At 59.5% G+C, this 21,619-nt stretch overlaps 3 protein-coding genes across 3 annotated transcripts; 1 reads left to right on the forward strand and 2 right to left on the reverse strand.

Annotated features, from left to right (window-relative positions):
- The first annotated feature begins 25 nt into the window (after positions 1-25).
- LOC134151100 (feather beta keratin-like) lies at positions 26-3,749 on the forward strand. Its single transcript, XM_062595388.1, has 3 exons — positions 26-77; positions 2,913-3,046; positions 3,423-3,749. Exons 1-3 carry the CDS (start codon positions 26-28, stop codon positions 3,747-3,749), a joined length of 513 nt encoding a protein of 170 aa, XP_062451372.1.
- A 2,980-nt stretch (positions 3,750-6,729) lies between these two features.
- LOC134151101 (feather beta keratin-like) lies at positions 6,730-8,645 on the reverse strand. Its single transcript, XM_062595389.1, has 3 exons — positions 8,528-8,645; positions 7,415-7,548; positions 6,730-7,056 (listed from the first exon to the last, which is right to left on the reverse strand). Exons 1-3 carry the CDS (start codon positions 8,643-8,645, stop codon positions 6,730-6,732), a joined length of 579 nt encoding a protein of 192 aa, XP_062451373.1.
- A 6,117-nt stretch (positions 8,646-14,762) lies between these two features.
- LOC134151102 (feather beta keratin-like) lies at positions 14,763-16,678 on the reverse strand. Its single transcript, XM_062595390.1, has 3 exons — positions 16,561-16,678; positions 15,448-15,581; positions 14,763-15,089 (listed from the first exon to the last, which is right to left on the reverse strand). The coding sequence occupies exons 1-3, from the start codon at positions 16,676-16,678 to the stop codon at positions 14,763-14,765; spliced, it is 579 nt and encodes a 192-aa protein (XP_062451374.1).
- Between the last annotated feature and the right edge of the window lie 4,941 nt (positions 16,679-21,619).

A 21,619-nucleotide genomic window follows, 5' to 3' on the forward strand; every position in this document is an offset into this window, starting at 1 on the left:
TGAGATTAGGAAAGCAAAAGGCCCCATGGAGTTGAAGCAGGCCAAGGAGCTGGAGCGCAACACAAAGGGCTTTTCTGGTATATCAGCAACTAGGGAAACATGGGTGTAGCCCTGGATGGGGCAGGTGACCCTGTGACGCGTGATAGAGCTCGATCGCCTAGCGAGATCACCACTCAGAGGACACAGAAAAAACTGAGGCCCTCAAAGCCTTCTTGGCCTTGGGTCTTCCCTTGTAAGATTTGTCTTTGGGAAGGTTAGGCCCCTGGCATGCGTGGGCAAATCTGGAGCAAGGAAGACTCTCAGAAGAGGAGGATCAAGCTAGGGAACATTGAAACATTGTTGGAGGACGATCAGCTGAGCGTCCATACCCTGTGGCTGAGGCAGAGACCTCCTGGGCTTCCGTCCGCCTAGCGCACTGGGAGAGACGGGTCCGCTGTCCCTGCTAGACAGGCTGAATAGAAGCAAGGCTGTGGGAGCTGACGAGATACACCCACAAGTGCTGAGGGAGCTGGCGAATGTCACTGCAAGGCCTCGCTTGAAAGCTTTGAAAGCATCGTGGTGCTTGGGGAAGGTTTCTGAGTGCTGGAGGACAGCAAACAGCAGTTGTGTCATCGAGCAGGGCAAGCAGGATGCTCTGGGGGCAGGAGAGGGCATGGGGGCCTGCTCTGGAGAGGCTGGTCAACCTCACGTCCACCCCTGCAAGCATGATGGAGCAAAACCTCCTGGAAGCCATTTGCAGACACATGAAGGACAAGTAGGTGACTGGGAGTAGTCAGCATGGACTTGTGGAAGGGAAATCTGGCTTGACCAAACCCCTAGCCTTCTACGATGAGACGACTGGCTTTGGAGTTGATGCGCAGACGCCCACGGGTCCTAGCGGACCGCATGGAAGGGTGCCGAGAGAGCGGACTGACGTCTCCCCAGGCCCACTCTCTAGTGTCCTTGAAAGGTCATGGGGGTCCGGGCAGGTTCCCGATGCCTGGCAAATGTGAGCAAATGTCACAGCCATCTTCAGAAGAGGAGAGAAAAGGCACAAAGGAGAAGGCGGGGAACTACTGGCCCATCAGCCTCTCTTTGGTCTCTCAGCACTGTCTGCCACAAGGGCCTTGTATCCAGCTGAGGATGGGATGCTCTGGGTGGGTGGGTGGAGAACGGGATGAGTAAAATGTGGTGGGGTGACGGGGCTCAGGGCATAGGGCTTCCTGGGTCATGCTCAACCTGGAGGCCTGTAACAGGGGCAGTAGCGCCGGGGTCTCTCGTGGGGCTTGTCCTGTTTCACATCTTTACGGGTGAGCGGGAGGAAGTGGTGGCGTGCCCTCTCCTCAAGTTGGCAGGGGGGACCAAATTGCGGGGAGGAGCTGACACGCTCCAGGGCAGGGCGGCCATTCAGGGGGAGCTAGCCACACTGGGGGACTGGGCTGACAGGAGTGTCCCGACATTCAATCAGGCCAAACGCCAAGTCGTCTTCCTGTGAGGGAAGAACCTCTTGCAACAGCGCAGGCTGGGGTCTGAACTGCCCTGTGCTCCAGTGGTCCCAGGACCTCCTTGTGCAGATCTGCCTCCTGGGGGCAGGGTCAGCCTTGGGAGGGGGAGGGGAAAGGGGAGTGGCATTGAGCGAGGGTGGGAATGGCCACACAGGGCTCAGCTTCCTGGCCATAGAGCCTGGCAGTGTCCAGGAGCTCCCCTGAGCAGTGTATGGAGGGAAAGACCGGGTTGCAAAAGACATCTCTGTGCTGATCGGCGGTTCTGCCCACCTAGCAGGTGATATGTGTTCTCGTGGCATTAGGGCTTTGGCACACCTCCCGTCCCAGGCCCCAAAGCCCTCCTCAGTTCAAAACAAAAGCCAGCACTGTAACGGAGGCAAGGAAAGTATTGCTCCACTCTCCCGTGGCACTGCAGGCTTGTGCAGGGTACTTGAGCCAATCCAACAAGCCTCTCAAAGCAAGGGAGACTGGTGGCAGGATATTAGCGATGGCTAGCAAGGCCCTGCCAGATGCCGGGGATGCTGGGGGAGGGGATGTGCTCAGAAGGGCCCTGTGAATGAAAGCATCTCAGACTGCATCAAGGAGTTGTTGCATCCTCACTGCATGAACAAAGGACTTTGCTGCCCTGGAGATGTGGAGGCAGCTGGGATGCATCCCAGAAGGGTATGGGGATGCCTTCAGTGGGTATGCTTGCTGGCATAGACTCCTCCAGCCCCCAGGCAAGAGCACAGCTTGCTTGCAAAGCTCCCTTTGCCTTCCTGAGAGGGGAGCTGTGCTCAGGCGTGTGCCAGGTGGCGAGTCATAGCCAAATTTAGGAGGGCTGTGTATCACTCCTCTGGCATGAGGGTAAGCCAAGCGTGTGTGTTGTCTGCAGCCCCACACCCCATGCAGGGCTGACTTCCCCTCCGGCCAGGGCAGTTCCAACACTGCCCTGGGGGGGAAGCTGTTCTAAGCACCAGGCTGCCCCTGGGCACAGCCCCCGGGAACCTCGAAGGCTGTGACCCTCCAGGGTAACCTTGCAGGTGCTCCCACAGCTTGGGGGCCCTGCAGGAGGGCGAGGGCCTTGTGGAAAAGGAGGTGGGGGCCAGTGTGCTGGTGGATGGAGCAAGCTGGGAGAGAGGACACGGCTTGTGCTCAGGCATGGGAGCTTGCGGTGCCGGGCTCCTCCTTGTCAGGAGGACACGAGCAGCCTCACTGAAAGGCACTCGGTTGACCTGGCCTCTCTGCATGGGACCTGTCCAGCACTTGCTGGCATGCTTCTGCTCATTCGGAGAAGTTCCTGCCCTATAATTCTTGGGCGTCTCATGCCAGCTTTGAAAAGGGGCGTCCGTGGCAGGATTATCATGGGGAAAGCAAGAAGTGAAGAGGCTATGTTGTAGGAACAACAAACACAACCCGTGCGATGAGCTAGGCTCTTTTGCATGTGAGGTGAGTCTGCTGGCAAATTACTGCCCACGTACGGGGTGGCTCTGGGCCTGGGGCGGTGCAGGAGCTCTATAAAAGCCGGCCAAACTCCCCACTCGCTCAGCCACTTCTCTCGCCTCCACCTCCTTGGGAACCAGGTGAGTCTGAAGCCCTTTCTCCTCCTGCTCCTGCTCTTGCTCTCAGCTGATACGTGCTGTGCTGTGCTCTGCTGGGTCTTGGGGCTGCTTGGGAGAGGGAAAGAGGGCAGAAGTTCTGGCATGGTGAGAGGCTGGTGCTTGCCTGAGGGGTGTTCTGGGCTCTGGGCTGGGGAGGACCCTGCTTGGCTCAGGTTGCCCTGCGCAGAGCCTTTGGGCAGTGGAGGCAAAGCAGGAGGCTGTGCTTTGGGCTGCGTGGCCCGCGCTGCCGGCCCACCAGGTGCCTTGACTGCCTGGTGGCAGGGTCACAGGCTGCTCCTCCCACCTTCAGACATGTCCTCCCCCATGCTCTGCTTCCTCCCTGCCCTCTCTCTCGCAGGTGCACCTCCCACCTTCAGACATGTCCTGCTACAACCCATGCGTGCCATGCCAGCCCAGCGGGCCAGCCCCGCTGGCCAGCAGCTGCAGTGAGCCCTGTGTTAGGCAGTGCCAGGACTCCACCGTTGTCATCCAACCCTCTGCCGTGGTGGTGACCCTGCCCGGCCCCATCCTCAGCTCCTTCCCGCAGAGCACCGCCGTGGGATCCAGCACCTCTGCTGCCGTTGGCAGCATCCTCAGCTCTCAGGGAGTCCCCATCTCCTCCGGAGGCTTCAGCCTCTCTGGCATCGGCGGCCGTTACGGTGGCTCCAGGTGCCTGCCCTGCTAAAGCTGCTGGTGATGGCCCCAGAGGAGGACCCCTTGTAGCCCAGAAGATGGTACCGGAATGAGGATGGAGCTCCTGCCATCGAATTCAGAAGTTCTGTCTGCTTTTCCCTTCTTCCACCCTCTCCTTTCCCTCCCACGTCCCTGCTGTCCTCTGCTGCTGTGCGCCCCTAGGGGGCACTGCTGGCCCCTCTCCCTCTGTGGGTGAAGACTCTCGGCTGCCCTGGTGCTTCCTGCCCCGCGGCCTCCACTTGGAGCAAGCTCCTTTCCTTCTATTGACGCATTAAAGGTCTTCTGCACGCACGCCTGGGTCTCCACGTCGTCCTTTCCTCTGTGGTTGCTCTCCCAAGCTGCCCAGGGAGAAAGGCAGTGCTCTGGGGCACGTGGGGTGGTTTGTGGGCACATGAAGAGCCTTCAGCATTCACAGAGGAAGTGGTGGGTGGACACACTGCAGCAGTGGCCTTTTAGGCCGTCTCCCTTGGAGCTGCGGAGGACATCCCTGGCTCCTCTAGAGCTCAGAGTCATCAGGTGTGGCCTTGTAGTGCTTCTGCCCAGAAATGCCCTCTCACGTCCCAGTGCACGTCCTTCGGACTGGGAGCCGGAGCACCGCTGACCTCCAGTGAAGAGCCCTGGCTGTGGGAGGCTCTGGGAGGGCAGCAGCCTGGCAAGCTCTTGGGGGCAGGAGTTTCTCTAGCTCTGGATGGAACTGTGCTGTGGGAGGAGGCTCAGGCAGAAGAGGCTTCCCCAAGGGGAGAAGGTGTGAGAATGGGAGGTAATCGGCTTGCAGGCAGCGCATGTTTTCCCCCTCCTTCCATCGATGCCCTGGGTTTCCTGGGGAAAGCTTCTGGGGAGAGGCAAAGTGTGAGAGGCTCAAGGCAGGAGAGAGGTGGGGGTGCAGTCTGAGTGTCCCAAGAGTGGCCGGGAGGTCCCCAAAGCAGTGCTGTCACCAGCAGGAAGGCTGGAGAGAGGCTTGCAGGTGCGGGAGGGGCAGTGCTGAACTGCTGCAAGATCTGGCTGGGCAGGATGATGCCCGACCACTCAGAGGCGTGATCGGCAGCTGTCTGGGTAGTAGAGATGTGACCAGGAGTCCGCGCCCGCACCACTTCCAGCCCGTCTCCAGCAACAGCCCCAAGAGAACGTCAGGGACAAGTGCTCCTGGGGAAAGCCCTCCAGGACAGCTGCTGCTGGCAACAGGGTTCTGTGACACCAAGGACTGCCAACAGCATCCTGGGCTGCATGAACAGGAGTAGAGCCAGTAGTTTGAGGGGAGTGATTATCTGCATCTGCTCAGCCCTCATTCAACCGCATGCAGACTATTGTGTCCACGTTTTGGGCTCACGAGTGCAAGAAAGACATGGAGCAAGCGGAGCGAGTGCAGCGAAGGGCTGGCAGGATGGTCAGGGGTCTGTAGCCCTTGGCCTGTGAGGAGAGGAAGGCCGTTCTGAGGGAATGGGTCTTGCTGAGCGTGGAGAAGAAAAGGCTGTTGTGGTGGGAGCGAATGGCAGCTCTCCAGTAGCTCTGGGGAGGTCACGCAGAAGACAGAGGCAGGCTCTCCCCTGGGGTGCGTGCTCGGAGGACAGCAGAGAGCGGGCATAAGATGGAAGAAGAGAGGTTTGGAGTGCATGTAAGGAAACTGTTTTTCACCCCAAAGAGAGTCAAGCAGCAGAACAAGTTGCCCGGTGAGGCTGTGCGGTCGTCATCCTTGGAGATTTGCCATACCAGAGCAGCTAAAGCGCCTAGGAAGCTGGTCTGACCCCATGGCTCCTCTAGACCCCATGGCTGAGCTGCCTCAGATCGGGCGGTTGGACCAGAGGATTCCAGAGGGTCCTTCTGACCGGAATTGTCCTTCTATCCTTTGGTCCTAGGACCTCCATTGGGTAGACCTCCCCTCTGGGGTCAGCAACAGCCTTGGGGGGGGTGACACACTCCCTTGGAGGAGGACAGGAATGGGCACGCAGTGCTCTGCTTCCTGGGCACGAGATGGGCAGTGTTGGGAGTTCTCCTGCATACTCTTTGCAGGAGAACTCTGGGGGTTGTGGGATGCACGTCTGTGCTGCCTGGGAGACCACATGACCATGATGCTACCTACGGCTGTGATCTGTTGGGGCAGTCTTGCCAAGGCTTCTGTGGCACTCTTTTCCCTTACTGCTCTCATGCTGTTGTTTTCTTGCGGCCTTTCCTTCTGGCCTTGCCCCTGTAAACCCTGGCGCTTCTGTTATGACAGGTTCTGATGGGTTCTCAAGGCAGCTGGCGCTTTCATCCCGCCCTCTCCGTACTACTTGCTTGGCAGTTTCCAGGTTATGTTAGAGGGAGAATGTATGCCCAGGAGAGTGGAAGGCAGTCATAGAAAAATGTAGCAAGATTGCAGCCAGTCCCACGCAGGTGGAGAAACTTAGACCCCTGGGGTCAAAGGTGTTGAGTGGTTAGGAGTGCTCAGCACACCTGCTGTGCAGCACCACTGCAACCCTCCCCAGAGCAACACCCTTCTCCCTAGAAATCCTGGGAGAGCATCCGCAGAGGGAAGGAGCACGCGAGGAGGCAGGCTGGTGTGCGAAATAACTTTAATGAGTGGACAGAGGGGAACGAGCTTGCTGTGAGCAGAGGTTCCGGTGCAGAGAGCAGGAGGATCAGCTGAGAGCCGGCAGCCTGTGGCTGCGGCAGAGATCCTGCTGGCCATCTGTCTGCCTAGCCCGTTGGGAGAGAGGGGCCAGCAGTGCCCACCTAGGCAGGCTGTGGGGGGCCTCGAGGCTCAGGGCAACAGAAGAGAGCAAGGACACGGGAAGGAAAGAAGAGAGTGGAAGAAGGGAAAGGCAGACATGGGCTGTACTGTGAGAGAGCCCAGGCTGGCCCCTTCAGGCCTCGCTTTGCAGGGGCAGTTGGGATCGCAGAGCCCCTCTGAATCCATTGCCCAGGAGCTCCATCCTCATTCTAGAACTATCTTCTGGGCTACGAGGGGTCCTCCTCTGGGGCCATCACCAGCAGCTTTAGCAGGGCAGGCACCTGGAGCCACCGTAACGGCCGCCGATGCCAGAGAGGCTGAAGCCTCCGGAGGAGATGGGGACTCCCTGAGAGCTGAGGATGCTGCCAACGGCAGCGGAGGTGCTGGATCCCACGGCGGTGTTCTGCGGGAAGGAGCTGAGGATGGGGCCGGGCAGGGTCACCACCACGGCAGAGGGTTGGATGACAACGGTGGAGTCCTGGCACTGCCTAACACAGGGCTCATTGCAGCTGCTGGCCAGCGGGGCTGGCCCGCTGGGCTGGCATGGCACGCATGGGTTGTAGCAGGACATGTCTGAAGGTGGGAGGTGCACCTGCGAGAGAGAGGGCAGGGAAGAAGCAGAGCATGGAGGATGCATGAAGAGCAGCCTGTGACCCTGCCACCAGGCAGTCAAGGCACCTGGTGGGCCGGAAGCCGGAGGCCATGCGGCCAGAACTCAGCCTCGTGCTTTGCCTCAACCCCAAGGGCTCTGCGCAGGGCATCCCGGGGAAAGGGGAGTCCTGCCCAGTCCAGAGCCCAGAAGACCCCTCAGGCAAGCACCAGCCTCTCATCGTGCCAGAACTTCTGCCCCCTTTCCCTCTTCCAAGAAGCCCCAAGTCCCAGTGGAGCACAGCGGAGCACGTATCAGCTGAGACATGCGGCAGGAGCAGGAGAAAGGGCTTCAGACTCACCTGGTTCCCAAGGAGGTGGAGGCGAGAGAAGTGGCTGAGCGAGTGGGGAGTTTGGCCGGCTTTTATAGAGCTCCTGCACCGCCCCAGGCCCAGAGTCACCCCGTACGTGGGCAGTAATTTGCCAGCAGACTCACCTCACATGCAGAAGAGCCTAGCTCATGGCATGGGTTGTGCTTGTTGTGCCTTGAACGCAGCCTTTTCATTTCCTCATTTCTGGCATGCCCATTCTTCCATGGAGGCTCTTTGAAGTGCTGGCATGAGAGGCCGAAGGATTTCCAGGGCAGGAACTTGTCAGTGTGGGCAGCAGTGTAGGCTCAGGTGCCAGAGGAGTCCGGTGCAGACCCGGCCCTTGGGCAGTGGCCCTCCGCTGGGGTTGCCTGTGACTCGTTTTGCAGGAAGGGGTCCAGGCCCTTCTAGTGCCCTAGTCCCCAGCCGAACACGCAAGAGTCCCTGTGCATGTGCGTGTGCCCTATCCTTCTCTCCCTCTCCCTCCCTCCCAGCTCTCTCTGACAGTCACTGGTCATTGCCTCCTCCGGTGGCTGGGTTGTGCTGCAGGTTTTGACTCTCCTCCACCTGATGCTGCCCGCTCTGGGGGGAGATCTGTCCAAGGATGCCGAGTTGAGATTAGGAAAGCAAAAGGCCCCATGGAGTTGAAGCAGGCCAAGGAGCTGGAGCGCAACACAAAGGGCTTTTCTGGTATATCAGCAACTAGGGAAACATGGGTGTAGCCCTGGATGGGGCAGGTGACCCTGTGACGCGTGATAGAGCTCGATCGCCTAGCGAGATCACCACTCAGAGGACACAGAAAAAGCTGAGGCCCTCAAAGCCTTCTTGGCCTTGGGTCTTCCCTTGTAAGATTTGTCTTTGGGAAGGTTAGGCCCCTGGCATGCGTGGGCAAATCTGGAGCAAGGAAGACTCTCAGAAGAGGAGGATCAAGCTAGGGAACATTGAAACATTGTTGGAGGACGATCAGCTGAGCGTCCATACCCTGTGGCTGAGGCAGAGACCTCCTGGGCTTCTGTCCGCCTAGCGCACTGGGAGAGATGGGTCCGCTGTCCCTGCTAGACAGGCTGAATAGAAGCAAGGCTGTGGGAGCTGACGAGATACACCCACAAGTGCTGAGGGAGCTGGCGAATGTCACTGCAAGGCCTCGCTTGAAAGCTTTGAAAGCATCGTGGTGCTTGGGGAAGGTTTCTGAGTGCTGGAGGACAGCAAACAGCAGTTGTGTCATCGAGCAGGGCAAGCAGGATGCTCTGGGGGCAGGAGAGGGCATGGGGGCCTGCTCTGGAGAGGCTGGTCAACCTCACGTCCACCCCTGCAAGCATGATGGAGCAAAACCTCCTGGAAGCCATTTGCAGACACATGAAGGACAAGTAGGTGACTGGGAGTAGTCAGCATGGACTTGTGGAAGGGAAATCTGGCTTGACCAAACCCCTAGCCTTCTACGATGAGACGACTGGCTTTGGAGTTGATGCGCAGACGCCCACGGGTCCTAGCGGACCGCATGGAAGGGTGCCGAGAGAGCGGACCGACGTCTCCCCAGGCCCACTCTCTAGTGTCCTTGAAAGGTCATGGGGGTCCGGGCAGGTTCCCGATGCCTGGCAAATGTGAGCAAATGTCACAGCCATCTTCAGAAGAGGAGAGAAAAGGCACAAAGGAGAAGGCGGGGAACTACTGGCCCATCAGCCTCTCTTTGGTCTCTCAGCACTGTCTGCCACAAGGGCCTTGTATCCAGCTGAGGATGGGATGCTCTGGGTGGGTGGGTGGAGAACGGGATGAGTAAAATGTGGTGGGGTGACGGGGCTCAGGGCATAGGGCTTCCTGGGTCATGCTCAACCTGGAGGCCTGTAACAGGGGCAGTAGCGCCGGGGTCTCTCGTGGGGCTTGTCCTGTTTCACATCTTTACGGGTGAGCGGGAGGAAGTGGTGGCGTGCCCTCTCCTCAAGTTGGCAGGGGGGACCAAATTGCGGGGAGGAGCTGACACGCTCCAGGGCAGGGCGGCCATTCAGGGGGAGCTAGCCACACTGGGGGACTGGGCTGACAGGAGTGTCCCGACATTCAATCAGGCCAAACGCCAAGTCGTCTTCCTGTGAGGGAAGAACCTCTTGCAACAGCGCAGGCTGGGGTCTGAACTGCCCTGTGCTCCAGTGGTCCCAGGACCTCCTTGTGCAGATCTGCCTCCTGGGGGCAGGGTCAGCCTTGGGAGGGGGAGGGGAAAGGGGAGTGGCATTGAGCGAGGGTGGGAATGGCCACACAGGGCTCAGCTTCCTGGCCATAGAGCCTGGCAGTGTCCAGGAGCTCCCCTGAGCAGTGTATGGAGGGAAAGACCGGGTTGCAAAAGACATCTCTGTGCTGATCGGCGGTTCTGCCCACCTAGCAGGTGATATGTGTTCTCGTGGCATTAGGGCTTTGGCACACCTCCCGTCCCAGGCCCCAAAGCCCTCCTCAGTTCAAAACAAAAGCCAGCACCGTAACGGAGGCAAGGAAAGTATTGCTCCACTCTCCCGTGGCACTGCAGGCTTGTGCAGGGTACTTGAGCCAATCCAACAAGCCTCTCAAAGCAAGGGAGACTGGTGGCAGGATATTAGCGATGGCTAGCAAGGCCCTGCCAGATGCCGGGGATGCTGGGGGAGGGGATGTGCTCAGAAGGGCCCTGTGAATAAAAGCATCTCAGACTGCATCAAGGAGTTGTTGCATCCTCACTGCATGAACAAAGGACTTTGCTGCCCTGGAGATGTGGAGGCAGCTGGGATGCATCCCAGAAGGGTATGGGGATGCCTTCAGTGGGTATGCTTGCTGGCATAGACTCCTCCAGCCCTCAGGCAAGAGCACAGCTTGCTTGCAAAGCTCCCTTTGCCTTCCTGAGAGGGGAGCTGTGCTCAGGCGTGTGCCAGGTGGCAAGTCATAGCCAAATTTAGGAGGGCTGTGTATCACTCCTCTGGCATGAGGGTAAGCCAAGCGTGTGTGTTGTCTGCAGCCCCACACCCCATGCAGGGCTGACTTCCCCTCCGGCCAGGGCAGTTCCAACACTGCCCTGGGGGGGAAGCTGTTCTAAGCACCAGGCTGCCCCTGGGCACAGCCCCCGGGAACCTCGAAGGCTGTGACCCTCCAGGGTAACCTTGCAGGTGCTCCCACAGCTTGGGGGCCCTGCAGGAGGGCGAGGGCCTTGTGGAAAAGGAGGCGGGGGCCAGTGTGCTGGTGGATGGAGCAAGCTGGGAGAGAGGACACGGCTTGTGCTCAGGCATGGGAGCTTGCGGTGCTGGGCTCCTCCTTGTCAGGAGGACACGAGCAGCCTCACTGAAAGGCACTCGGTTGACCTGGCCTCTCTGCATGGGACCTGTCCAGCACTTGCTGGCATGCTTCTGCTCATTCGGAGAAGTTCCTGCCCTATAATTCTTGGGCGTCTCATGCCAGCTTTGAAAAGGGGCGTCCGTGGCAGGATTATCATGGGGAAAGCAAGAAGTGAAGAGGCTATGTTGTAGGAACAACAAACACAACCCGTGCGATGAGCTAGGCTCTTTTGCATGTGAGGTGAGTCTGCTGGCAAATTACTGCCCACGTACGGGGTGGCTCTGGGCCTGGGGCGGTGCAGGAGCTCTATAAAAGCCGGCCAAACTCCCCACTCGCTCAGCCACTTCTCTCGCCTCCACCTCCTTGGGAACCAGGTGAGTCTGAAGCCCTTTCTCCTCCTGCTCCTGCTCTTGCTCTCAGCTGATACGTGCTGTGCTGTGCTCTGCTGGGTCTTGGGGCTGCTTGGGAGAGGGAAAGAGGGCAGAAGTTCTGGCATGGTGAGAGGCTGGTGCTTGCCTGAGGGGTGTTCTGGGCTCTGGGCTGGGGAGGACCCTGCTTGGCTCAGGTTGCCCTGCGCAGAGCCTTTGGGCAGTGGAGGCAAAGCAGGAGGCTGTGCTTTGGGCTGCGTGGCCCGCGCTGCCGGCCCACCAGGTGCCTTGACTGCCTGGTGGCAGGGTCACAGGCTGCTCCTCCCACCTTCAGACATGTCCTCCCCCATGCTCTGCTTCCTCCCTGCCCTCTCTCTCGCAGGTGCACCTCCCACCTTCAGACATGTCCTGCTACAACCCATGCGTGCCATGCCAGCCCAGCGGGCCAGCCCCGCTGGCCAGCAGCTGCAGTGAGCCCTGTGTTAGGCAGTGCCAGGACTCCACCGTTGTCATCCAACCCTCTGCCGTGGTGGTGACCCTGCCCGGCCCCATCCTCAGCTCCTTCCCGCAGAGCACCGCCGTGGGATCCAGCACCTCTGCTGCCGTTGGCAGCATCCTCAGCTCTCAGGGAGTCCCCATCTCCTCCGGAGGCTTCAGCCTCTCTGGCATCGGCGGCCGTTACGGTGGCTCCAGGTGCCTGCCCTGCTAAAGCTGCTGGTGATGGCCCCAGAGGAGGACCCCTTGGAGCCCAGAAGATGGTACCGGAATGAGGATGGAGCTCCTGCCATCGAATTCAGAAGTTCTGTCTGCTTTTCCCTTCTTCCACCCTCTCCTTTCCCTCCCACGTCCCTGCTGTCCTCTGCTGCTGTGCGCCCCTAGGGGGCACTGCTGGCCCCTCTCCCTCTGTGGGTGAAGACTCTCGGCTGCCCTGGTGCTTCCTGCCCCGCGGCCTCCACTTGGAGCAAGCTCCTTTCCTTCTATTGACGCATTAAAGGTCTTCTGCACGCACGCCTGGGTCTCCACGTCGTCCTTTCCTCTGTGGTTGCTCTCCCAAGCTGCCCAGGGAGAAAGGCAGTGCTCTGGGGCACGTGGGGTGGTTTGTGGGCACATGAAGAGCCTTCAGCATTCACAGAGGAAGTGGTGGGTGGACACACTGCAGCAGTGGCCTTTTAGGCCGTCTCCCTTGGAGCTGCGGAGGACATCCCTGGCTCCTCTAGAGCTCAGAGTCATCAGGTGTGGCCTTGTAGTGCTTCTGCCCAGAAATGCCCTCTCACGTCCCAGTGCACGTCCTTCGGACTGGGAGCCGGAGCACCGCTGACCTCCAGTGAAGAGCCCTGGCTGTGGGAGGCTCTGGGAGGGCAGCAGCCTGGCAAGCTCTTGGGGGCAGGAGTTTCTCTAGCTCTGGATGGAACTGTGCTGTGGGAGGAGGCTCAGGCAGAAGAGGCTTCCCCAAGGGGAGAAGGTGTGAGAATGGGAGGTAATCGGCTTGCAGGCAGCGCATGTTTTCCCCCTCCTTCCATCGATGCCCTGGGTTTCCTGGGGAAAGCTTCTGGGGAGAGGCAAAGTGTGAGAGGCTCAAGGCAGGAGAGAGGTGGGGGTACAGTCTGAGTGTCCCAAGAGTGGCCGGGAGGTCCCCAAAGCAGTGCTGTCACCAGCAGGAAGGCTGGAGAGAGGCTTGCAGGTGCGGGAGGGGCAGTGCTGAACTGCTGCAAGATCTGGCTGGGCAGGATGATGCCCGACCACTCAGAGGCGTGATCGGCAGCTGTCTGGGTAGTAGAGATGTGACCAGGAGTCCGCGCCCGCACCACTTCCAGCCCGTCTCCAGCAACAGCCCCAAGAGAACGTCAGGGACAAGTGCTCCTGGGGAAAGCCCTCCAGGACAGCTGCCGCTGGCAACAGGGTTCTGTGACACCAAGGACTGCCAACAGCATCCTGGGCTGCATGAACAGGAGTAGAGCCAGTAGTTTGAGGGGAGTGATTATCTGCATCTGCTCAGCCCTCATTCAACCGCATGCAGACTATTGTGTCCACGTTTTGGGCTCACGAGTGCAAGAAAGACATGGAGCAAGCGGAGCGAGTGCAGCGAAGGGCTGGCAGGATGGTCAGGGGTCTGTAGCCCTTGGCCTGTGAGGAGAGGAAGGCCGTTCTGAGGGAATGGGTCTTGCTGAGCGTGGAGAAGAAAAGGCTGTTGTGGTGGGAGCGAATGGCAGCTCTCCAGTAGCTCTGGGGAGGTCACGCAGAAGACAGAGGCAGGCTCTCCCCTGGGGTGCGTGCTCGGAGGACAGCAGAGAGCGGGCATAAGATGGAAGAAGAGAGGTTTGGAGTGCATGTAAGGAAACTGTTTTTCACCCCAAAGAGAGTCAAGCAGCAGAACAAGTTGCCCGGTGAGGCTGTGCGGTCGTCATCCTTGGAGATTTGCCATACCAGAGCAGCTAAAGCGCCTAGGAAGCTGGTCTGACCCCATGGCTCCTCTAGACCCCATGGCTGAGCTGCCTCAGATCGGGCGGTTGGACCAGAGGATTCCAGAGGGTCCTTCTGACCGGAATTGTCCTTCTATCCTTTGGTCCTAGGACCTCCATTGGGTAGACCTCCCCTCTGGGGTCAGCAACAGCCTTGGGGGGGGTGACACACTCCCTTGGAGGAGGACAGGAATGGGCACGCAGTGCTCTGCTTCCTGGGCACGAGATGGGCAGTGTTGGGAGTTCTCCTGCATACTCTTTGCAGGAGAACTCTGGGGGTTGTGGGATGCACGTCTGTGCTGCCTGGGAGACCACATGACCATGATGCTACCTACGGCTGTGATCTGTTGGGGCAGTCTTGCCAAGGCTTCTGTGGCACTCTTTTCCCTTACTGCTCTCATGCTGTTGTTTTCTTGCGGCCTTTCCTTCTGGCCTTGCCCCTGTAAACCCTGGCGCTTCTGTTATGACAGGTTCTGATGGGTTCTCAAGGCAGCTGGCGCTTTCATCCCGCCCTCTCCGTACTACTTGCTTGGCAGTTTCCAGGTTATGTTAGAGGGAGAATGTATGCCCAGGAGAGTGGAAGGCAGTCATAGAAAAATGTAGCAAGATTGCAGCCAGTCCCACGCAGGTGGAGAAACTTAGACCTCTGGGGTCAAAGGTGTTGAGTGGTTAGGAGTGCTCAGCACACCTGCTGTGCAGCACCACTGCAACCCTCCCCAGAGCAACACCCTTCTCCCTAGAAATCCTGGGAGAGCATCCGCAGAGGGAAGGAGCACGCGAGGAGGCAGGCTGGTGTGCGAAATAACTTTAATGAGTGGACAGAGGGGAACGAGCTTGCTGTGAGCAGAGGTTCCGGTGCAGAGAGCAGGAGGATCAGCTGAGAGCCGGCAGCCTGTGGCTGCGGCAGAGATCCTGCTGGCCATCTGTCTGCCTAGCCCGTTGGGAGAGAGGGGCCAGCAGTGCCCACCTAGGCAGGCTGTGGGGGGCCTCGAGGCTCAGGGCAACAGAAGAGAGCAAGGACACGGGAAGGAAAGAAGAGAGTGGAAGAAGGGAAAGGCAGACATGGGCTGTACTGTGAGAGAGCCCAGGCTGGCACCTTCAGGCCTCGCTTTGCAGGGGCAGTTGGGATCGCAGAGCCCCTCTGAATCCATTGCCCAGGAGCTCCATCCTCATTCTAGAACCATCTTCTGGGCTACGAGGGGTCCTCCTCTGGGGCCATCACCAGCAGCTTTAGCAGGGCAGGCACCTGGAGCCACCGTAACGGCCGCCGATGCCAGAGAGGCTGAAGCCTCCGGAGGAGATGGGGACTCCCTGAGAGCTGAGGATGCTGCCAACGGCAGCGGAGGTGCTGGATCCCACGGCGGTGTTCTGCGGGAAGGAGCTGAGGATGGGGCCGGGCAGGGTCACCACCACGGCAGAGGGTTGGATGACAACGGTGGAGTCCTGGCACTGCCTAACACAGGGCTCATTGCAGCTGCTGGCCAGCGGGGCTGGCCCGCTGGGCTGGCATGGCACGCATGGGTTGTAGCAGGACATGTCTGAGGGTGGGAGGTGCACCTGCGAGAGAGAGGGCAGGGAAGAAGCAGAGCATGGAGGATGCATGAAGAGCAGCCTGTGACCCTGCCACCAGGCAGTCAAGGCACCTGGTGGGCCGGAAGCCGGAGGCCGTGCGGCCAGAACTCAGCCTCGTGCTTTGCCTCAACCCCAAGGGCTCTGCGCAGGGCATCCCGGGGAAAGGGGAGTCCTGCCCAGTCCAGAGCCCAGAAGACCCCTCAGGCAAGCACCAGCCTCTCATCGTGCCAGAACTTCTGCCCCCTTTCCCTCTTCCAAGAAGCCCCAAGTCCCAGTGGAGCACAGCGGAGCATGTATCAGCTGAGACATGCGGCAGGAGCAGGAGAAAGGGCTTCAGACTCACCTGGTTCCCAAGGAGGTGGAGGCGAGAGAAGTGGCTGAGCGAGTGGGGAGTTTGGCCGGCTTTTATAGAGCTCCTGCACCGCCCCAGGCCCAGAGTCACCCCGTACGTGGGCAGTAATTTGCCAGCAGACTCACCTCACATGCAGAAGAGCCTAGCTCATGGCATGGGTTGTGCTTGTTGTGCCTTGAATGCAGCCTTTTCATTTCCTCGTTTCTGGCATGCCCATTCTTCCATGGAGGCTCTTTGAAGTGCTGGCATGAGAGGCCGAAGGATTTCCAGGGCAGGAACTTGTCAGTGTGGGCAGCAGTGTAGGCTCAGGTGCCAGAGGAGTCCGGTGCAGACCCGGCCCTTGGGCAGTGGCCCTCTGTTAGGGTTGCCTGTGACTCGTTTTGCAGGAAGGGGTCCAGGCCCTTCTAGTGCCCTAGTCCCCAGCCGAACACGCAAGAGTCCCTGTGCATGTGCGTGTGCCCTATCCTTCTCTCCCTCTCCCTCCCTCCCAGCTCTCTCTGACAGTCACTGGTCATTGCCTCCTCCGGTGGCTGGGTTGTGCTGCAGGTTTTGACTCTCCTCCACCTGATGCTGCCCGCTCTGGGGGGAGATCTGTCCAAGGATGCCGAGTTGAGATTAGGAAAGCAAAAGGCCCCATGGAGTTGAAGCAGGCCAAGGAGCTGGAGCGCAACACAAAGGGCTTTTCTGGTATATCAGCAACTAGGGAAACATGGGTGTAGCCCTGGATGGGGCAGGTGACCCTGTGACGCGTGATAGAGCTCGATCGCCTAGCGAGATCACCACTCAGAGGACACAGAAAAAGCTGAGGCCCTCAAAGCCTTCTTGGCCTTGGGTCTTCCCTTGTAAGATTTGTCTTTGGGAAGGTTAGGCCCCTGGCATGCGTGGGCAAATCTGGAGCAAGGAAGACTCTCAGAAGAGGAGGATCAAGCTAGGGAACATTGAAACATTGTTGGAGAACGATCAGCTGAGCGTCCATACCCTGTGGCTGAGGCAGAGACCTCCTGGGCTTCTGTCCGCCTAGCGCACTGGGAGAGACGGGTCCGCTGTCCCTGCTAGACAGGCTGAATAGAAGCAAGGCTGTGGGAGCTGATGAGATACACCCACAAGTGCTGAGGGAGCTGGCGAATGTCACTGCAAGGCCTCGCTTGAAAGCTTTGAAAGCATCGTGGTGCTTGGGGAAGGTTTCTGAGTGCTGGAGGACAGCAAACAGCAGTTGTGTCATCGAGCAGGGCAAGCAGGATGCTCTGGGGGCAGGAGAGGGCATGGGGGCCTGCTCTGGAGAGGCTGGTCAACCTCACGTCCACCCCTGCAAGCATGATGGAGCAAAACCTCCTGGAAGCCATTTGCAGACACATGAAGGACAAGTAGGTGACTGGGAGTAGTCAGCATGGACTTGTGGAAGGGAAATCTGGCTTGACCAAACCCCTAGCCTTCTACGATGAGACGACTGGCTTTGGAGTTGATGCGCAGACGCCCACGGGTCCTAGCGGACCGCATGGAAGGGTGCCGAGAGAGCGGACCGACGTCTCCCCAGGCCCACTCTCTAGTGTCCTTGAAAGGTCATGGGGGTCCGGGCAGGTTCCTGATGCCTGGCAAATGTGAGCAAATGTCACAGCCATCTTCAGAAGAGGAGAGAAAAGGCACAAAGGAGAAGGCGGGGAACTACTGGCCCATCAGCCTCTCTTTGGTCTCTCAGCACTGTCTGCCACAAGGGCCTTGTATCCAGCTGAGGATGGGATGCTCTGGGTGGGTGGGTGGAGAACGGGATGAGTAAAATGTGGTGGGGTGACGGGGCTCAGGGCATAGGGCTTCCTGGGTCATGCTCAACCTGGAGGCCTGTAACAGGGGCAGTAGCGCCGGGGTCTCTCGTGGGGCTTGTCCTGTTTCACATCTTTACGGGTGAGCGGGAGGAAGTGGTGGCGTGCCCTCTCCTCAAGTTGGCAGGGGGGACCAAATTGCGGGGAGGAGCTGACACACTCCAGGGCAGGGCGGCCATTCAGGGGGAGCTAGCCACACTGGGGGACTGGGCTGACAGGAGTGTCCCGACATTCAATCAGGCCAAACGCCAAGTCGTCTTCCTGTGAGGGAAGAACCTCTTGCAACAGCGCAGGCTGGGGTCTGAACTGCCCTGTGCTCCAGTGGTCCCAGGACCTCCTTGTGCAGATCTGCCTCCTGGGGGCAGGGTCAGCCTTGGGAGGGGGAGGGGAAAGGGGAGTGGCATTGAGCGAGGGTGGGAATGGCCACACAGGGCTCAGCTTCCTGGCCATAGAGCCTGGCAGTGTCCAGGAGCTCCCCTGAGCAGTGTATGGAGGGAAAGACCGGGTTGCAAAAGACATCTCTGTGCTGATCGGCGGTTCTGCCCACCTAGCAGGTGATATGTGTTCTCGTGGCATTAGGGCCTTGGCACACCTCCCGTCCCAGGCCCCAAAGCCCTCCTCAGTTCAAAACAAAAGCCAGCACCGTAACGGAGGCAAGGAAAGTATTGCTCCACTCTCCCGTGGCACTGCAGGCTTGTGCAGGGTACTTGAGCCAATCCAACAAGCCTCTCAAAGCAAGGGAGACTGGTGGCAGGATATTAGCGATGGCTAGCAAGGCCCTGCCAGATGCCGGGGATGCTGGGGGAGGGGATGTGCTCAGAAGGGCCCTGTGAATCAAAGCATCTCAGACTGCATCAAGGAGTTGTTGCATCCTCACTGCATGAACAAAGGACTTTGCTGCCCTGGAGATGTGGAGGCAGCTGGGATGCATCCCAGAAGGGTATGGGGATGCCTTCAGTGGGTGTGCTTGCTGGCATAGACTCCTCCAGCCCCCAGGCAAGAGCACAGCTTGCTTGCAAAGCTCCCTTTGCCTTCCTGAGAGGGGAGCTGTGCTCAGGCGTGTGCCAGGTGGCGAGTCATAGCCAAATTTAGGAGGGCTGTGTATCACTCCTCTGGCATGAGGGTAAGCCAAGCGTGTGTGTTGTCTGCAGCCCCACACCCCATGCAGGGCTGACTTCCCCTCCGGCCAGGGCAGTTCCAACACTGCCCTGGGGGGGAAGCTGTTCTAAGCACCAGGCTGCCCCTGGGCACAGCCCCCGGGAACCTCGAAGGCTGTGACCCTCCAGGGTAACCTTGCAGGTGCTCCCACAGCTTGGGGGCCCTGCAGGAGGGCGAGGGCCTTGTGGAAAAGGAGGCGGGGGCCAGTGTGCTGGTGGATGGAGCAAGCTGGGAGAGAGGACACGGCTTGTGCTCAGGCATGGGAGCTTGCGGTGCCGGGCTCCTCCTTGTCAGGAGGACACGAGCAGCCTCACTGAAAGGCACTCGGTTGACCTGGCCTCTCTGCATGGGACCTGTCCAGCACTTGCTGGCATGCTTCTGCTCATTCGGAGAAGTTCCTGCCCTATAATTCTTGGGCGTCTCATGCCAGCTTTGAAAAGGGGCGTCCGTGGCAGGATTATCATGGGGAAAGCAAGAAGTGAAGAGGCTATGTTGTAGGAACAACAAACACAACCCGTGCGATGAGCTAGGCTCTTTTGCATGTGAGGTGAGTCTGCTGGCAAATTACTGCCCACGTACGGGGTGGCTCTGGGCCTGGGGCGGTGCAGGAGCTCTATAAAAGCCGGCCAAACTCCCCACTCGCTCAGCCACTTCTCTCGCCTCCACCTCCTTGGGAACCAGGTGAGTCTGAAGCCCTTTCTCCTCCTGCTCCTGCTCTTGCTCTCAGCTGATACGTGCTGTGCTGTGCTCTGCTGGGTCTTGGGGCTGCTTGGGAGAGGGAAAGAGGGCAGAAGTTCTGGCATGGTGAGAGGCTGGTGCTTGCCTGAGGGGTGTTCTGGGCTCTGGGCTGGGGAGGACCCTGCTTGGCTCAGGTTGCCCTGCGCAGAGCCTTTGGGCAGTGGAGGCAAAGCAGGAGGCTGTGCTTTGGGCTGCGTGGCCCGCGCTGCCGGCCCACCAGGTGCCTTGACTGCCTGGTGGCAGGGTCACAGGCTGCTCCTCCCACCTTCAGACATGTCCTCCCCCATGCTCTGCTTCCTCCCTGCCCTCTCTCTCGCAGGTGCACCTCCCACCTTCAGACATGTCCTGCTACAACCCATGCGTGCCATGCCAGCCCAGCGGGCCAGCCCCGCTGGCCAGCAGCTGCAGTGAGCCCTGTGTTAGGCAGTGCCAGGACTCCACCGTTGTCATCCAACCCTCTGCCGTGGTGGTGACCCTGCCCGGCCCCATCCTCAGCTCCTTCCCGCAGAGCACCGCCGTGGGATCCAGCACCTCTGCTGCCGTTGGCAGCATCCTCAGCTCTCAGGGAGTCCCCATCTCCTCCGGAGGCTTCAGCCTCTCTGGCATCGGCGGCCGTTACGGTGGCTCCAGGTGCCTGCCCTGCTAAAGCTGCTGGTGATGGCCCCAGAGGAGGACCCCTTGTAGCCCAGAAGATGGTACCGGAATGAGGATGGAGCTCCTGCCATCGAATTCAGAAGTTCTGTCTGCTTTTCCCTTCTTCCACCCTCTCCTTTCCCTCCCACGTCCCTGCTGTCCTCTGCTGCTGTGCGCCCCTAGGGGGCACTGCTGGCCCCTCTCCCTCTGTGGGTGAAGACTCTCGGCTGCCCTGGTGCTTCCTGCCCCGCGGCCTCCACTTGGAGCAAGCTCCTTTCCTTCTATTGACGCATTAAAGGTCTTCTGCACGCACGCCTGGGTCTCCACGTCGTCCTTTCCTCTGTGGTTGCTCTCCCAAGCTGCCCAGGGAGAAAGGCAGTGCTCTGGGGCACGTGGGGTGGTTTGTGGGCACATGAAGAGCCTTCAGCATTCACAGAGGAAGTGGTGGGTGGACACACTGCAGCAGTGGCCTTTTAGGCCGTCTCCCTTGGAGCTGCGGAGGACATCCCTGGCTCCTCTAGAGCTCAGAGTCATCAGGTGTGGCCTTGTAGTGCTTCTGCCCAGAAATGCCCTCTCACGTCCCAGTGCACGTCCTTCGGACTGGGAGCCGGAGCACCGCTGACCTCCAGTGAAGAGCCCTGGCTGTGGGAGGCTCTGGGAGGGCAGCAGCCTGGCAAGCTCTTGGGGGCAGGAGTTTCTCTAGCTCTGGATGGAACTGTGCTGTGGGAGGAGGCTCAGGCAGAAGAGGCTTCCCCAAGGGGAGAAGGTGTGAGAATGGGAGGTAATCGGCTTGCAGGCAGCGCATGTTTTCCCCCTCCTTCCATCGATGCCCTGGGTTTCCTGGGGAAAGCTTCTGGGGAGAGGCAAAGTGTGAGAGGCTCAAGGCAGGAGAGAGGTGGGGGTGCAGTCTGAGTGTCCCAAGAGTGGCCGGGAGGTCCCCAAAGCAGTGCTGTCACCAGCAGGAAGGCTGGAGAGAGGCTTGCAGGTGCGGGAGGGGCAGTGCTGAACTGCTGCAAGATCTGGCTGGGCAGGATGATGCCCGACCACTCAGAGGCGTGATCGGCAGCTGTCTGGGTAGTAGAGATGTGACCAGGAGTCCGCGCCCGCACCACTTCCAGCCCGTCTCCAGCAACAGCCCCAAGAGAACGTCAGGGACAAGTGCTCCTGGGGAAAGCCCTCCAGGACAGCTGCCGCTGGCAACAGGGTTCTGTGACACCAAGGACTGCCAACAGCATCCTGGGCTGCATGAACAGGAGTAGAGCCAGTAGTTTGAGGGGAGTGATTATCTGCATCTGCTCAGCCCTCATTCAACCGCATGCAGACTATTGTGTCCACGTTTTGGGCTCACGAGTGCAAGAAAGACATGGAGCAAGCGGAGCGAGTGCAGCGAAGGGCTGGCAGGATGGTCAGGGGTCTGTAGCCCTTGGCCTGTGAGGAGAGGAAGGCCGTTCTGAGGGAATGGGTCTTGCTGAGCGTGGAGAAGAAAAGGCTGTTGTGGTGGGAGCGAATGGCAGCTCTCCAGTAGCTCTGGGGAGGTCACGCAGAAGACAGAGGCAGGCTCTCCCCTGGGGTGCGTGCTCGGAGGACAGCAGAGAGCGGGCATAAGATGGAAGAAGAGAGGTTTGGAGTGCATGTAAGGAAACTGTTTTTCACCCCAAAGAGAGTCAAGCAGCAGAACAAGTTGCCCGGTGAGGCTGTGCGGTCGTCATCCTTGGAGATTTGCCATACCAGAGCAGCTAAAGCGCCTAGGAAGCTGGTCTGACCCCATGGCTCCTCTAGACCCCATGGCTGAGCTGCCTCAGATCGGGCGGTTGGAC

Source organism: Rhea pennata, chromosome 26 (genome assembly GCF_028389875.1).
Source record: "Rhea pennata isolate bPtePen1 chromosome 26, bPtePen1.pri, whole genome shotgun sequence".
NCBI lineage: Eukaryota > Metazoa > Chordata > Aves > Rheiformes > Rheidae > Rhea > Rhea pennata.

Excerpts from the sequence above, each read along its gene's own strand:
- LOC134151100 (XM_062595388.1), top strand. The coding sequence starts at position 26 with ATGGAGTTGAAGCAGGCCAAGGAGCTGGAGCGCAACACAAAGGGCTTT. Across the intron at positions 78-2,912 it reads CAACACAAAGGGCTTTTCTG|GTGAGTCTGCTGGCAAATTA; the intron begins GTATATCAGCAA and ends TTTGCATGTGAG. Across the intron at positions 3,047-3,422 it reads TCCACCTCCTTGGGAACCAG|GTGCACCTCCCACCTTCAGA; the intron begins GTGAGTCTGAAG and ends TCTCTCTCGCAG.
- LOC134151101 (XM_062595389.1), bottom strand. The coding sequence starts at position 8,645 with ATGACACAACTGCTGTTTGCTGTCCTCCAGCACTCAGAAACCTTCCCC. Across the intron at positions 7,549-8,527 it reads CGCCAGCTCCCTCAGCACTT|GTGAGTCTGCTGGCAAATTA; the intron begins GTGGGTGTATCT and ends TCTGCATGTGAG. Across the intron at positions 7,057-7,414 it reads TCCACCTCCTTGGGAACCAG|GTGCACCTCCCACCTTCAGA; the intron begins GTGAGTCTGAAG and ends TCTCTCTCGCAG.
- LOC134151102 (XM_062595390.1), bottom strand. The coding sequence starts at position 16,678 with ATGACACAACTGCTGTTTGCTGTCCTCCAGCACTCAGAAACCTTCCCC. Across the intron at positions 15,582-16,560 it reads CGCCAGCTCCCTCAGCACTT|GTGAGTCTGCTGGCAAATTA; the intron begins GTGGGTGTATCT and ends TCTGCATGTGAG. Across the intron at positions 15,090-15,447 it reads TCCACCTCCTTGGGAACCAG|GTGCACCTCCCACCCTCAGA; the intron begins GTGAGTCTGAAG and ends TCTCTCTCGCAG.